The sequence below is a fragment of the Aethina tumida genome, chromosome 4 (assembly GCF_024364675.1).
Source record: "Aethina tumida isolate Nest 87 chromosome 4, icAetTumi1.1, whole genome shotgun sequence".
Classification (NCBI taxonomy): Eukaryota; Metazoa; Arthropoda; class Insecta; order Coleoptera; family Nitidulidae; genus Aethina; species Aethina tumida.
Window position 1 is genome coordinate 18831484 of NC_065438.1, and position 16201 is coordinate 18847684.

The window sequence follows — 16201 nt, forward strand, 5'->3', positions numbered from 1 at the left end:
CGACAGTTTTGGAGGCTCAAATAGTCATTTTGGCATTCCAAAAAATAAATTTAAATGGCAAAATTATGAGTCTTATGTCTATATAAAAATATTAGATGAGGTTGTAAAAATAGTTTTAGAGGCTCAATTAATCATTTTTACATTCTAGACACTAAATATAATTGTTAAAATTAAAAAATATATTTTAAAAATTCTTTCATTTGTCAACATCTTTATTATATCTTTTATAAAAGTAAAAATATATTAATTGAAATCAGAATGTGTAAAAAAAAAATAAATATATTGGTTTAAGGTGAGCAAGGAAAGAAATACCAAGGCTTTCAGTCACGTGGCTACCAAATTGTTCAGTTCTTTGAAAGACAATTAAAATTTTTGTCTTTAATTTATGTGCCAAATATTTTATAATAATATATACTCAACCACGTGAAAAATAAAATGAGTCAATTTTTAAATAATAAAACACAAATATTGGTTGAGGCTACAGCTGACTGTCTCAAAGCTCAAATGCCAAGTTTTACATTCTAGAATCCTTTTAAAATGTTTGGATTTTTATTTATGCTGAAATCATAAAGTTACATTGATTTTATAGGAATTATATAAAAATATTAGATGATGATTACAACGACAGTTTTAGAGGCTCAAATAGTCATTTTTACATTCTAGAAAATAAACTTAAATGACAAAATTATGAGTCTTATGTCTATATAAAATATTAGATGTGGTTGTAACAATAGTTTTAGAGGCTCAAAGAATCATTTTTACATTCTGAACACTAAATATAATTGTTAAAATTAAAAGATATATTTTAAAAATTCTTTTATTTGTCAATATCTATTATAAAAATAAAAACTATATTAATTGATATCAGAATGAGTAAAAGAAAATAAAAATATTGGTTTAAGGTGAGTAAGGAAAGAACGTGGCTATCATATTGTTTAGTTCTTTGAAAGACAATTAAAATTCTTGCCTTTAATTTGTGTACCAAACCTTTTATAATAATATACATAATAATATTCATCCATTTAAGAAATAAAATGAGTCAAGTTTTAAAATAAAAAATACAAGTATTGGGTTGAGGCTACATCCGGACTGGCTCAAAGGTCAAATGTCAAGCTTTACATTCTAGAATGTCTTTTACGTGTTTGTATTCTTATTTATGCTGAAATCATAAAGTTGCATTGATCTTAAAGATTATCTATATAAAAATATTAGTTGTGGTTACAAAAACAGATTTAGAGAGTCAAAAAGTCATGTTGACATTCTTGAAACTAAATTTAAATGTTAAATTAAGAGATACATTTTAAAAAATCTTCTATTTGTCTGCGTCTTTATTATATCTCTTACAATAATAAAAAGTATATTAATTTATATTTGAAAGAGTAAAAGAAATTAAAAATATTGATTTAATGTGAGCAAGGAAACAAATATCAAAGCTTCCAGTCACGTGTCTACCAAATTGTTCAATTCTTTGAAAGGCAATTATACCTTTTGCCTTTAATTTAAATGCCAAATATTTTATAATAATGGTTGAGTAACCATGTGGAAAATAAAATTTGTCAATTTTTGAAACAAAAAATAGAAGTTTTGGTTAAGATTATAGCTGGCTACAGCATAGGTCAAATATCAAGCTTTTACATTCTAGAAACTATGCTGAAATCATTACATTGATACAAAAGTTTGTTTATATAAAAATATTAAATGAGGTTGTAAAAATAATTTTATGTACTGAAAGAATTATTTTGATTTTATAGAAACTAAATTTAATTGTTAAAATTAAGAGACATATTTTAAAAATTCTTTTATTTGTCTGCATTTTTATTATATCTATTATAAAAATAATAAATATATTTATTAATTTATATTAAAATAAGTAAAAGAAAATAAAAATATTGATTAATGATGAGCAAAAAAAGAAATGCCAAAGCTTTTAGTCATGGAGCTACCAAATTGTACATTTCTTTGAAAGGCAATTAATATTTTTGTTCCTCTAATTTATGTGCCAAACAATTTATAATAATATATACTCAACCATGCGAAAAATAAAATGAGTCAATTTCTAAATCATTAAATACAAATATTGGTTGAGGCTACAAGTGACTGTTTCGAAACTTAAATGCCAAGTTTTACATTCTAGAAACTCTTTTAAGTGTTTTAATTTTAATTTTTACTGAAATCATAAAGTTATATTGATTTTAAAGGTTGTCTATATAAAAATATTAGATGAGGTTACAACAACAGTTTTAGAGGTTCAAACATTTTTACTTTCTAGTCAACTTAAATATCAAAATTCAGAAAAATTATTTTATTTGTCTGCATATTTATATTAAAAAATGAAAATTATGTTAATTTATGGACTAATAACATTTTTGGCCCAGGAAAAGTTAAAAGTTAGAAGCATAAAGAAAGAGTCTTTGCATCTAATATACAAAAACCTATTTTTATCTGATGATAACACTCAAGAGGAATCATCGAATTGTTCTGGTGGATCAATTCCAAAACTTTTTATAACACTTTTTGTGTTGCCCAGACAACAGGGCAAACTTTTGGACTTCAAGACCTGTTCCAACCTTCGGTGCATCCCCGTGTTTCTGATTGTTCGTCCACTTATCTAAATTCCTCAAATACAGCCACATCTGGTGACACCTAAAATCATCCTCCAAAGCCCAAAACCAACAACCAAACAAACAATCTCAACAAAACAACAAAGTGATTCCCCAATTGGCATTTGGTGACGAACCGGCCAGGATCATTGTGTGTGTGTGTGTGTGTGTGTGCATCTCGAAAATCCTTGACACATGCCATCTATCCCATCGGTCTCAACTACGGAGACGCCGTCGTCATGGCGACGCGAATTAATATATACGGCGGGCGTCGCGACGCCGCTCCATTCAGTCATCGCGTCCAGCTGCAACAACCCAGTTCGTTGTCTATAGTGCGTGGTGAGATTTAATATTGAATACACATACATACATATATTATTATTGTTGTGAAGGACTGTGTTAAGCATAAAACTGTGGTGTCAGTTGACCAGTGACTTCTTCACCGTCTGCTTGAAGGTAAATTCAATTTTCAACGAAGATGATCGAGACGATTTCGAGAAAATTAAATGTATGTTATTATTTATTTTATTTTATTTTAATTTTTTCATTTAAGTTCCTTTGGATGGACTGGCTACAATAATTAAGGGAGGAGTAAAATTGAGCTTAACTTTTTTTTTGTTTCTTAATAAAATTTTTACGTCCTCTCTTTATTGTATTCTGGTATTATCTTTTCATTTTTTATGATCATTTAGGTGTTTCTCTCAAATGTAACTTGGGAAATTTTTTTTATTGTTTTTTAGAGGAGCAAAGATTAATTAATTGTTTTTTTAAATAAAATACTCTTGTTACTCAATTTGAATTTAACAAATCTTTTCTTTGTTTCTAAAATTTGCTAAATTCCTGATTATTAAAATTCACATTTTTAAGCTCACAAAAAACCATTTTCCTTCCCCAAATTGGACACAAAAACAAGGGGTTATTAAAATTCCTCATTGCAAAATATTTTCTTGTCTTGTTGTAGACATTTAAGTCGTACGGGCACATTACGGAGAGAAAAATTAACGTTATGGCATCCAAAGAATGTACTTAAAAGACGTATTTCACACACCTGCTGTTTTCTGGCTTGCTCACTTTGTACCCAAGTTTAATCTGACTTGGCCTGCTACCAAACGGTGTTACCGAGAATTTTATAGGATTTTTCGTGAACTCACAATGTTTTGAATCACCCAATAAAAATCCGACCGAAGTGTTGAAAGCCCCCGTTTCAATTTCCGTTGCATCAACCCGTTGAGTAACGACGTACCTGTGGATCAGCTCGATTAATCAAACAATGCTTAACCTCTGACCTATCGTCATCCCTTTGTGGTGCTTTCGTTCTTTATCACAAGTTAAAGGTCACGATTTAACAACAAACGATGTTGCCCCAACATTTATCCAAAGTTACATGTTGTTTATTTGCCGGAAGACATCCGACATTTTACATTTCATTAAAAAGGTCACGCTCAGCATTGTTAACGTGTGATTCGGCCCATTATCGAATTAATAACGCAAATTCGGGATGCGACGGCACGGCTGGTCGGCCGTCGCCCACATAGCTTATTTGGCGCCTAGCGTCGTCGTGCACCGAAAATAAACTTGGAATTCCAACCAAAACGAACAAGAACAAAAAACTCGAGGAACACAAAGACAAAAAAAAAACCCAGAGGCAGACGCCGTCCTTAGAAATAAAGCGTCGCCTGCGAGTCACGCGGAAGCGCTGGAACCTGCGGTCTTGGTGCCCAAGATCAGGAAGCGGTGGCACCCAAATCGCCGGCCCGTTGCGTAATTTGCATTAGAAAAAAATAAAACAAACACCCGATCGGTATTTGGACGCGGCCCGTGCGTCGACAATCGAATAAATCACTCGATACGGCGACGGGATGTCGGCCGACCATTTATTTTTGTGTAAAAAATCCACTATAAAAATACGCGGCGCTTCGGCAACCTTCACGGATTTTTATAATCCAGGGGGGAATCACGCAGTCACCATCTGCACCGTCTTATTTTGGCAGACGATAACAATAACACACCTGAGAGACGGCCGTTCGAGAAAAAAGAACGGGTCCTTTTCGATTTTATAGGTCGTGAATCAAGTGGCGATTGCGACTTGCGAGATTACAACAGGCGCCAGCGAAATATTATTAATGCCGGGGCGGATTGCCAAAACTCCCCGAAAAGTCGTTTGTAAAACGCCGGTGATATATGGGCCGGGTCTTGCTGCATGATTAACCGCGACGATTCCCACGGAACGCATAAAGTATGCGAGAAATTGGTGTCGGTGATTAGGGCCGCAGAAAATCCCGCTAAAAATAATCCGCGGTGGGGGAGGGATAATCAATCAATTCGCAACACGTGAATAACTGATGTTAATTATAACGATTTATGCCGGGGAAAACAACCGGCACTTGACTTTCCCCATTATCTATGAATGCCATTAAACAATTCCGTTGTTTGTTGCAGAAAATGAAAACAGAGGACAAACATAACATGCCTAAAGTACGTGTTGCAGTGATAGGAAAATCCAACGTAGGCAAATCAGGTACGTACTCTACACAAAGGACGATTAATAACCGCATATCTACAGATTGCTTTCAGCGCCTGACGGTTTTTCAGGCGCCGACGAGAAATGCACTAAAAACAAAAGCTAAAATCCGATATTGAACTTGAATGCGTAATAAATCATTCGCGGTTCTCCGAGAATAAATCGGTAGTTTTGGTTAAATGAAAACAGTTACGCCGCCACACACACTGAGTAAAATACCTATAAATAATTCGTGTTTGTTTATATTACCGAAAAAGGCAACGAAAACAAACAAACGCGTTAGTTTTTTTCGCACGCACAATTTTATTTGGTTTTGCTGAAAAATCGTCTTTGTTTCAGCTCTCACAGTCAGATACTTGACCAGAAGATACATCGGCGAGTACAGGAGCAACACCGGTAAGTAATTGATTTTTCCTGTAATATATGCATTATTTATGGAAACGTGCACAAAGGCTTCGATAAAACTGATCTGAAACTTTTATTCTTAACTTTTTTTGTCTAAATATAGACATATCAAGTAAATATCAATACATATTTTGATCAAAATTACAAAATAAATTAGTATATAGACTAAAATCCCTTCAATTGTTTAAATTCATGAAAAAACATTTATATTTTACAAAGGCACAAACATTTAAAACACAGTAATAGTCTGCGTAGTCCAATTCTATTAAAGAAATTGCTTCTGCGCATACATTCAAGGACGTTTCTATATCTTTGCCCATTTTAAATAAAAATGTTCTTCAAATTTATATATTTAACTGTAAAAACTTTTATATTTCACCTTTTAAACATTGTAGTCTTAAATAAAAAATTATCAACAGAATATTTAATAAAAATTTTGACAACATTTACAAAATAAATTAGTATATAGACTAAACTTGCTTCAATTGTTTAAACTTATAAGGTAATTTGTAAAAACTCATATTTTACAAAGGCACAAACATTTAAAACACAGTAATAGTCTGCGTAGTCCAATTCTATTAAAGAAATTGCTTCTGCGCATACATTCAAGGACGTTTCTATATCTTTGCCCATTTTAAATAAAAATGTTCTTCAAATTTATATATTTAACTGTAGAAACTTTTATATTTCACCTTTTAAACATTATAGTCTTAAATAAAAAATTATCAACAGAATATTTAATAAAAATTTTGACAACATTTACAAAATAAATTAGTATATAGACTAAACTTGCTTCAATTGTTTAAACTTATAAGGTAATTTGTAAAAACTCATATTTTACAAAGGCACAAACATTTAAATCACAGGAAAAGTCTGCGCAGTCCAAAACTGTTTAAGAAATTGCTTCTGCGCATACATTCAAGGACGCTTCTATATCTTTGTCCATTTTAAATAAAAATATTCTTCAAATTTACATATTTAACTGGTGAAACTTTTATATTTCATCTTTTAAGTATTATTTTCTTAAATAAAAAATTATCAACATAATATTCAATAAATATTTTGATAAAATTTACCAAATAAATTAGTATATAGATTAAACTTGCTTCAAATGTTTAAATTTAGAAAAAAATTTGTAAAAACTTATATTTTACAAAGGCACAAACATTTAAAACACAGAAACAGTCTGCGCAGTCTAAAACTATTAAATACATTGCTTCTGCGCATACATTCAAGGACGTTTCTATATCTTTGCCCATTTTAAATAAAAATGTTCTTCAAATTTACATATTTAACTGTTGAAACTTTTATATTTTATCTTTTAAGTATTATTTTCTTAAATAAAAAATTATCAACATAATATGCAATAAATATTTTTGTTACAATTTACCAAATAAATTAGTATATAGACTAAACTTGCTTCAAATTTTTAAATTTATAAAAAAATTTGTAAAAACTTATATTTTACAAAGGCACAAACAATTAAAACACAGTAACAGTCTGCGCAGTCCAAAACTATTAAATACATTGCTTCTGCGCATACATTCAATGACGTTTCTATATCTTTGCCCATTTTAAATAAAAATGTTCTTCAAATTTACATATTTAACTGTTGAAACTTTTATATTTCATCTTTTAAGTATTATTTTCTTAAATAAAAAATTATCAACAGAATATTTAATAAATATTTTGTTAAAATTTACCAAATAAATTAGTGTATGGACTAAACTTACTTCATATGTTTAAATTTATAAGAAAATTTGTAAAAACTTATATTTTACAAAGACACAAACATTTAAACACTGTAACAGTCTGTACAGTCAAAAATTATTAAAGAAATTGCTTCTGCGCATACATTCAAGGACGTTTCTATATCTTTGCACATTTTAAATAAAAAAGGTCTTCAAATTGATATATCTAACTGTTAAAACATTTTTTTCTACTTTTTATCTATTTTCCTACTAAATAAAAACTTCTCGATAGAATATTTAATAGATTTTTTGATAAAATTTACAGTCTAAACTTATTAGAAAATATTTTAGAGAAGTAGAAATATTTAAAGCACGGCAAAGCTTCTATGTTTTCGTCTATTTTTAATCACAAAAGTTAAATTTATATGCCGTTAAAAATCTGTCGTTTCATAAGCTATTTATAAAACAAATTCACTCGAAAGTTGCATACAAATACCGACGGAAGATGCACATCGTTCATCAATAGAATCACAACAAAACTACATGCGAAAATATTTTGCGCCGGATATGAAAATAGTCGAACAATGAACAGATATTTCCAATATTGTGTTTGTATGTATACATGTTCCTTTCAGTTGAAAGGCTTCTGTTTTGCCTCCGCCACTCGCGGAACGCGAAGGTCGACATTGACAAACCGACGAATTTATTTGCCCCGCAAATCCCATAAAATCCGAAACTCACAAACTCGGTCTTGCCTTTTTACATAACGCCTCGAATATTTTTACGAGCCAAAATACTGGGTCTAATTATACGCGTTTGTTTTCGTACATTCCGCACCGAAATGTGCGACACACATTAATTATATTTCTTTAAAAATAAATAAAAATCGATTCGATCGTGCCCAATGATCCGTCCGTTGCGTAACAGCCCCGAGATGCACTAGAAGTGTCTCGTGACCAATTAGGGGAAAGTCAATTAGGTTCGGATTGATGATCTCACTCAGCCGGATAGTTTTGTGTTCATTCATTATCTTTTTAAAAATAAATCGGCCCGCGAACAATTCTGACGCATCTTGCGTGCGTCATGAGCTGCGTGTATCGGATGTATTGTTTACTACATCGAATGTCGAGGTTCCCGATTTCATTAACGGCCGTCGGTGTTTTGATAATAGAGCCGGGGATGCTGCACCGGTGCACGAGGAAGTCGTGGCGGCGAACCCATCCTGTTTTTCGAACGGGAAACGGGTCCGTTGTTTTGGTGGAACGTCCAAATTTTGGCCCAAACCGTGTAATCGGACCTGAAGATTGCCCCGAAATAACTTTTGATTGGCCGGTATTTTAATAGAAACCCAAACAAAAACTAAATCAAAATTGCATACAAAATTTGACTATTTACTTAATGAAGTTTGGGAACGTGCGCAAATTTTGGCAGACAACAAAACAACTGACGTCCACTTCAATTTTTTTAAACTTTAAAGTGACTGATTATCCGTGTCGATTTATATTTGTGTAGTCGAAATAATTCATGTCAAACTACTTAAAAGGTTTCTGAACCGTGGGCTAAGCCCAATCACCGACAGGTGTCCGCTGATGGACCAATTCTTCTCTAAATAATGATGTTTTCAATCAGGGAACACGTGCGTAATTTTGGAAGCATTTCAGACAAAACCTACACAACTTTGATTGACGAAATCTATTTACCTGGATCTGGTGCACAATCATGTGATCGATCGTTCATTAAGTTAGAAATAGTTCGGGCTCAAACAAAATCCCGGTTAATGAACGAATAAACGAGCAGGAAATAACTATTGAAACTTTCATATTTTATTTTTTAAGTATTTTTCTATTACATACACAAATATCAACAAGATACTCAATAGATATTTTGATAAAATTTACAAAATAAATTAGTATATAGACTAAGCTTGCTTCAAATGTGTAAATATATAAGAAAATTTTACAAAGGCACAAACATTTAAAACACAATAACAGTCTGCGCTGTCCAAAACAATTAAAGAAATTGCTTCTGCGCATACATTCAAGTATGTTTCTATATATTTGAACATTTCAAATTAAAATGTTATTCAAATTTATATATTTGACTGTTGAAACTTTTATATTTCACCTTTTAAGTAATATTTTCGTAAATAAAAAATATCAACAGAATATTCAATAAATATTTTGATAAAATTTACCAAATAAATCAGTATATAGACTAAACTTGCTTCAAATGTTTAAATTTATAAGAAAATTTGTAAAAACTTATATTTTACAAAGGCACAAACATTTAAAACACAGTAACAGTCTGCGCAGTCTAAAACTATTAAAGAAATTGCTTCTGCGCATATACATTCAAGGACGTTTCTATACATTTGTCCATTTTAAATAAAAATATTCTTCAAATTTACATATTTAACTGTTTTATATTTCACCTTTTAAGTAATATTTTCTTAAATAAAAAATTATCAACAGAATATTTAATAAATATTTTGATACAATTTATCAAATAAATTAGTATATAGACTAAACTTGCTTCAAATGTTTAAATTTATAAGAAAATTTGAAAAAACTTATATTTTACAAAGGCACAAACATTTAAAACACAGTAACACTCTGCGCAGTCCAAAACTATTAAAGAAATTGCTTCTGCGCATACATTCAAGAACATTTCTATATCTTTGTCCATTTTAAATAAAAATGTTCTTCAAATTTACATATTTAACTGTTGGAACTTTTATATTTCATCTTTTAAGTATTATTTTCTTAAATAAAAAATTATCAACAGAATATTTAATAAATATTTTGATAAAATTTATCAAATAAATTAGTATATAGACTAAATTTGCTTCAAATGTTTAAATTTATAAAAAAAATTGTAAAAACTTATATTTTACAAAGGCACAAACATTGAAAACACAGAAACAGTCTGCGCAGTCCAAAACTATTAAATACATTGCTTCTACGCATACATTCAAGAACATTTCTATATCTTTGTCCATTTTAAATAAAAATGTTCTTCAAATTTACATATTTAACTGTTGGAACTTTTATATTTCACCTTTTAAGTATTATTTTCTTAAATAAAAAATATCAACAGAATATTCAATAAATATTTTGATAAAATTTACCAAATCAATTAGTATAGAGACTAAACTTGCTTCAAATGTTTAAATTTATAAGAAAATTTGAAAAAACTTATATTTTACAAAGGCACAAAACAGTCTGCGCAGCCTAAAAAAATTAAAGAAATTGCTTCTGCGCATACATTCTATATGTTTATCCATTTTTGATAAAAAAGTATTGAAATTTACATATTTAACTGTTGAAACTTTTATATTTTACTTTTTATGTATTTTCCTACTATATAAAAAATAATGAACTGAATATTCAATACATATTATGATTGATGAAATTTATTTACCTTTATCTGGTGTATAACCATGTGATCGAACGTTGATTAAGTTAGAAATAGTCCGGGCTCAAACAAAATCCTGGTTAATGAACGAATAAACGGACAGAAGGCTTCGGAATGCGATTTCAAATTTAATACCTGGTAATAAAAACGATTTGGCATCGCTGCAGGCCGTAAATTTAGAACAGAAACTGTCCCGCGTACACATACAGGCACACACCTATCCAACGTGCTAGGTAAATCAAAACAAACGCATATTTAGGTCAAATAATTGGGGCTGGACTGGTTTATTTAATTGACAGTTTTTGAGCGGTGGAGAAAGATTAATTGCACCGAAATATCCAATGTGACAAACGTTGAAGCCTACATTGGGTCAAGGAAAGTTACCCCAATTATTGCTCTCCTAAATCCGTCCGTGCAAATGTTCCTTGTCGCTCAACCAGGAAGCCTCCGGCCAAAAACCACATCGAACATGTTCGGTACAACATTTTTTACCCAACCACTTCTATTAATACACCCGGATGACTCACGCACAATAATTATATGTGCGATAATCCAGGAAGATTAAAATAAATTCCCAACAACCTTCCCGGACACCATCGCGAAGGGCAGCCAGTCTAGAACCGTTTTGAATTATTTCAGTTCATTGATACCGGCCCCGTCCTTTGGCATTAGCCGAGCCGTATTAGACGCATTTTTAATTCTAGACTTCGGAGTGATGCAATAGAATGTTTTGGACCCGAAGAGACTCCACCAGTCTGCATAGCTGAGCTTTAAAATAACGCCACAACCGTTCTATTTTTATGGGAAGCAATAAATATGACGGCGTCCGCACAAATTTTTCTTAAGTGCCGTTTAATTTGTCCAAAAGATTAGGGAAACCGTTCAAAAGTCAAAGACCTCGTAAAACGTTCCGAAGAAATTACAGGAAAACTTACTTGCTGCGAGCCCCAATAAATCTGGCATTATTACACATAGAGATGTTGCTCAGAGAAACTTTTTTATGCCTTTCTGATAATTCATTTATGCGAACGCATTAAATTGGACTTTCCAAACTTTCGTGCCTCGGTTCAACGTTCCCATAAACATCCCCAGTCGGATAATTGACAGGCCATTCGTTCCACTTACGCAATCCGTTTTTTGTTGCAGATCTCCTTTACCGCCAGACCCTGACGATTAACAATACGGCCCTCGATGTGGAGATCGTGGACGTTTGCAGCTGCGACATGCAAGTGTTTCCCGAAGAGGCGATCTATTGGGCCGACGCCTGCGTCGTCGTCTACGACATCACCTGCAGAACATCCTTCCAACAGGCCACCGACATGCTGCAAAGAGTGCTCCAGCTCAGGACCCAAATACCCACTGTACTGCTCGGAAACAAGGCCGATCTCGAACACTTAAGACAGGTAATTGTCCTTTTGTTCCGTCACTGCTGCCAAAGTTGTGTTATTATAAAACGAGGCGTTCGAAATCTGGATCCAGACTTGTGAGGTAACGTCTGGTGAAATTGCTCTGTTTGGAATTCCTGAAGTTACAAGATGCTTTCGTTAAATATAGAGAAGAGGGTCGACGAACTCTGGTGACAAACTAGTTAATATACAGGCGACCTTGGAACTTTTTTTGTAACTCCTTGGAGTTTCGTAAGGGTTGGGGCGGTCGTAAATCTGCTGCTTTTAGGAAAACAATGTGATAAAATATTCGACCTTAATAAACATCAGAAGGTGTCAGCAACGACAATAATAAGTAGCTAACTATTATATTATATCCAATGGTAACGTCGTAGATTCTCTTACATTTAAACAAATCTATCGTCGAAACTTTTGTAATTCTAAACAGATGTTTTATAACTTCTTGTCGAGGTGTTTGTATTGACGGCAAATTGCAATAAATTAAACTACACGTTTGTCTGGTAACCTAAATTTTGAGAAGTGTATATTTTATCATAAACATCGAAACCACCGATATTTTAAAATACGCTGCTCCAATTCCAGAGTGTTCATTATGTTGGGATGAAATTTATAATGCGTCGCGACAGATCTTAATATGCCTCCAAATTGGCAGTTTGAGTGCACGGTTTCGCAATATCGGCTTACCTTGCAATGTCAAACATAAATACACCCACAAGCCAAACTCTTTGTGCTTCCATTCGACTTCAGACTATCAATAGACCAACGGTTAATGGAGTCGGAAACTGAACGATCAAATTAAGAAACCAACTATTTATTCCATGAATCTGGCCCGAAACTAATAACACGTCAATCAATTCGAACGAAAATATTTATATAAATGCCTCCATTGTTACAGGTCGAGGAGATGGAGGGCAGAACGTTGGCGGTCAAGCACAACGTGCAGTTCCACGAGGTGTCGGTGGCCGAAAACTCGCAGGCGATCTACTCGTCCTTCGATCACATCCTGAACCTGTGCCGTTCGGTGCAGTCCACCCAGAAGACGAGGAAGTTCTCCGTTTCGAAAATGCTGGGCACCCTCATCGGCAACGCCAACAGCAAAGTGATACCCAACCCCAATCAAGGCGGCACCGTGGTCGTGTGCCACAAATCCGACCTGTACAAGTCGCGGGTGCTCAGACGGAGGCAGAACTTCACCGCCACCGCGTCCCTCTGACTATCGGCCAAGGAGGAGCAGGAGGCTCGTTAATTTTGTTCTTGTTTTTTGGCCGCCAGTCGCGGTCGAAGGTTCTCACTTTTATTTTTCTCAGTTGTATGGGAAACGATGATATTATTGGGCAGAAGAGCGATTTTATTTTACAAAATTGTTTCGATCTCCGTTTAATTTTTTCTTGTTGTTGGACGAGGGGATTTGTCTGTGCGTTGGCACGTTTTAGCAAAATATTTACTACTACAATTGTACATCACTGATATATTCTGTGTATCGAAATTAACTGTTTAAAATAAGGCGACTTGCCAAAATTACTTGGTTTTATAATATTTTGCAATAAGATAATTTATAAAACAGCACTTGAATGTGTTATTTTATAAATTGTAATAATTTAACTTTAATAATAGTTGTAATTTTTATACCCTTTTCAATATTGTATGTTGCCAAACTATTTAAAAATTTGTAACTCTTAATGGATAAACACAGAAGAGTGTATTGATATAAAATTGTGATTGTGAGATTTTTCTCTTTTAAAACGTTCAGTGATATTATAGATCCGATTTGTGTTTATCCATTAAATCATCCTCTATGTAAGTTAATGTTAATAGTAGACCAAATATTTAATAATATTGTGTGTGCTAAAAAGGCTGTGATAAGTAACTGTCTTTGAATATTTAAGTTCATTTTCGATACTTCATTCAAAGACATAGTTACATCAAATAAATTTATATTATATATGTATTTTGTTGTATTATTTCATTTTCCTAACATCCCTTACCCATATACAATTTATGAGTCTACAGTAAGTATTAGAAAAAATAATTAAAATAAAGAGGGAATAATGAATGTAAGGAGAATTAAAAATCTAATCTAAAAATACATTCTAAAATGAAGTAAAAAATCTTAAAATAAACATATCAGGCACCATAAAAAGTAATTTATGTTACATCAAAATCTTTCTTGAGTTTAAACTTTTTTTAAATATGTTTACACCAAGTTTACCACTTTACCCATTGTCCAGACAGGCGAAAATTAATGTAAACAGCCCATTTTTTGTCGCAATTAACAATTTAATCATTAAAATCTCATTTATTTTGCGTGGAACGAGAGTATTGGTAATTATCAAATGCCGTTAGTCTCACTTAATTTATGTGGAACCATTTGTCCAACTTTTTTCTGTTACATCATGTCAGTTTAATGACTGGCATATCTCCAAACATGTTGCACGAGGATTTCGCACGAGATATTGTTTAATTTCTTCGTTGGTGCAGGTTTCAGTACCACTTATAAACAGACAAAATCAAAATTTTGCGACTCCATCACTTATAACACCTGCTCCAAACGCATTAAACACATAACATAATAAAAACAAATATGATTACACCAAGTTTACCACGTTACCCATTGTCCAGACTGGCAAGAATTAATGTAAACAATCCACTTTTTGTCGTAATTAACAATACAATCAATAAAAATCTCATTTGTTTTGCGTGGAAAGAGAGTATTGGCAATTATCAAATGCCTCGTTTCGTTAATACCTCACTTAATTTATGTGGAACCGTTTGTCCAACTTTTTGATGAAATTAGTTGTTAGAAACGTTTTCTAATAGTTGAATCATGGCAGTTTAATGACTGGCATACCTCCAAACATGTTGCATGAGGATTTCGCACCAGATATTGTTTAATTTTTTCGTTGGTACAGGTTTCAGGACGACCTTGACGTTGTTCATCTTCAGTACATTCATTGCCACTTTTAAACTGACAAAATCAAAATCTTACGATTCAGCACCTGTTCCAAACACATTACGAATGATACATATCTTTTCCGTTGCATCAAGCTGTTTTTAGAACTCATAAAATAAATTTAGAAGAATTGTAGCAATTGAATACATTTTTGACCACAAAAAATGAATAGTTTGTCACGTAAAATGTAGAAAAAAATTCGTAGCATAGTTAGAAAGATCTTTAAAATTATATATAGATTTTTTATACACAAATGTTAAAATATATGTGGTTCCAATATAGGTGGTCAAAATTTGGGAACAAGTAGGACACCTACAAAAATAAATATTGTCTAAATAAAACTTGTTTTTAAAATTTTAGAAGAAAAAAGGTACTTATGATTAATTTAGAATATCACAGATGTTTAATGATATTTTAACTAACAATAGACCAACCCGTTAATGCAGTCGGAAATGACACTATCAAAATAAGAAAACAACTATTTATTTCAAGGATTTGGCCTAAAACTAAAAACACGTCAATCAATTCGAACGAAAATATTTATATAAATGCCTCCATTGTTACAAGTCGAGGAGATGGAGGGCAGAACGTTGACGGTCAAACACAAAGTGCAGTTCCACGAGGTGTCGGTGGCCGAAACTCCTAGGCGATCTCCTCGTCCTTCGACCACCTTTCTGAACCTGTACCTTCCAGTGCAATTCACCCAGAAGACGAGGAAGTTTTACGTTTTGGAAATGCTGGGCACCCTTATCGGCAACGCCAATAGCTAACCAAGGTGGTACCGTGCTCGTGTGTCATACACATGTTAAGTACCAGTAATTTTACTTTACATCAAAATCTTTCTTGGGTTCAGACTTCTTTTAAATATTGTCCACCAAGTTTACCAGCTTCATTTCATTGTCCGGATTAACGAGAATAGTCTTAATCAACCTTTTTTTTTGTCGCAATTAACAATAGAATCAATAAAAATGTCATTTGCTTTGCGTGCAAGGAGAGAATTGTCAATTGTTTAATGCCTATTTCGTTAATCTCACTGATTTTATGTGAAATCCTTTTGCCCAAATTCTTGTTAATCTTAAGTGTCATTTTTATACTGATGAAACCAAACTCTTATGACTTCATCACTTACAGCATTTTCTCTAAAGGCATTGCGAATGCTACATGTCTTTTCTGTAGCTTCAAACTGATTTTAGAACACAAAGTAAATATATAGT

The 16201-nt window shown here is 32.5% G+C and overlaps 1 protein-coding gene across 2 annotated transcripts; it reads left to right on the forward strand.

Annotated features, from left to right (window-relative positions):
* The first annotated feature begins 2893 nt into the window (after positions 1–2893).
* LOC109604381 (ras-related and estrogen-regulated growth inhibitor-like protein) lies at positions 2894–13985 on the forward strand. Of its 2 annotated transcripts, none has more exons than XM_020020904.2 (5): positions 2894–3108; positions 5040–5118; positions 5461–5517; positions 11778–12034; positions 12933–13985. In XM_020020904.2, exons 1-5 carry the CDS (start codon positions 3079–3081, stop codon positions 13248–13250), a joined length of 741 nt encoding a protein of 246 aa, XP_019876463.1. In that variant the 5' UTR covers positions 2894–3078; the 3' UTR covers positions 13251–13985. The 2 variants fall into 2 exon arrangements, with proteins under 2 accessions (XP_019876463.1, XP_019876464.1); XM_020020905.2 differs by having other exon boundaries at positions 2895–3056.
* Positions 13986–16201: the final 2216 nt, after the last annotated feature.

Coding starts and splice junctions, on each gene's coding strand:
- LOC109604381 (XM_020020904.2), top strand. CDS start 3,079: ATGATCGAGACGATTTCGAGAAAATTAAAT. Junction 3,109..5,039: donor CGATTTCGAGAAAATTAAAT/GTATGTTATTAT, acceptor TGTTTGTTGCAG/AAAATGAAAACAGAGGACAA. Junction 5,518..11,777: donor CGAGTACAGGAGCAACACCG/GTAAGTAATTGA, acceptor TTTTTGTTGCAG/ATCTCCTTTACCGCCAGACC.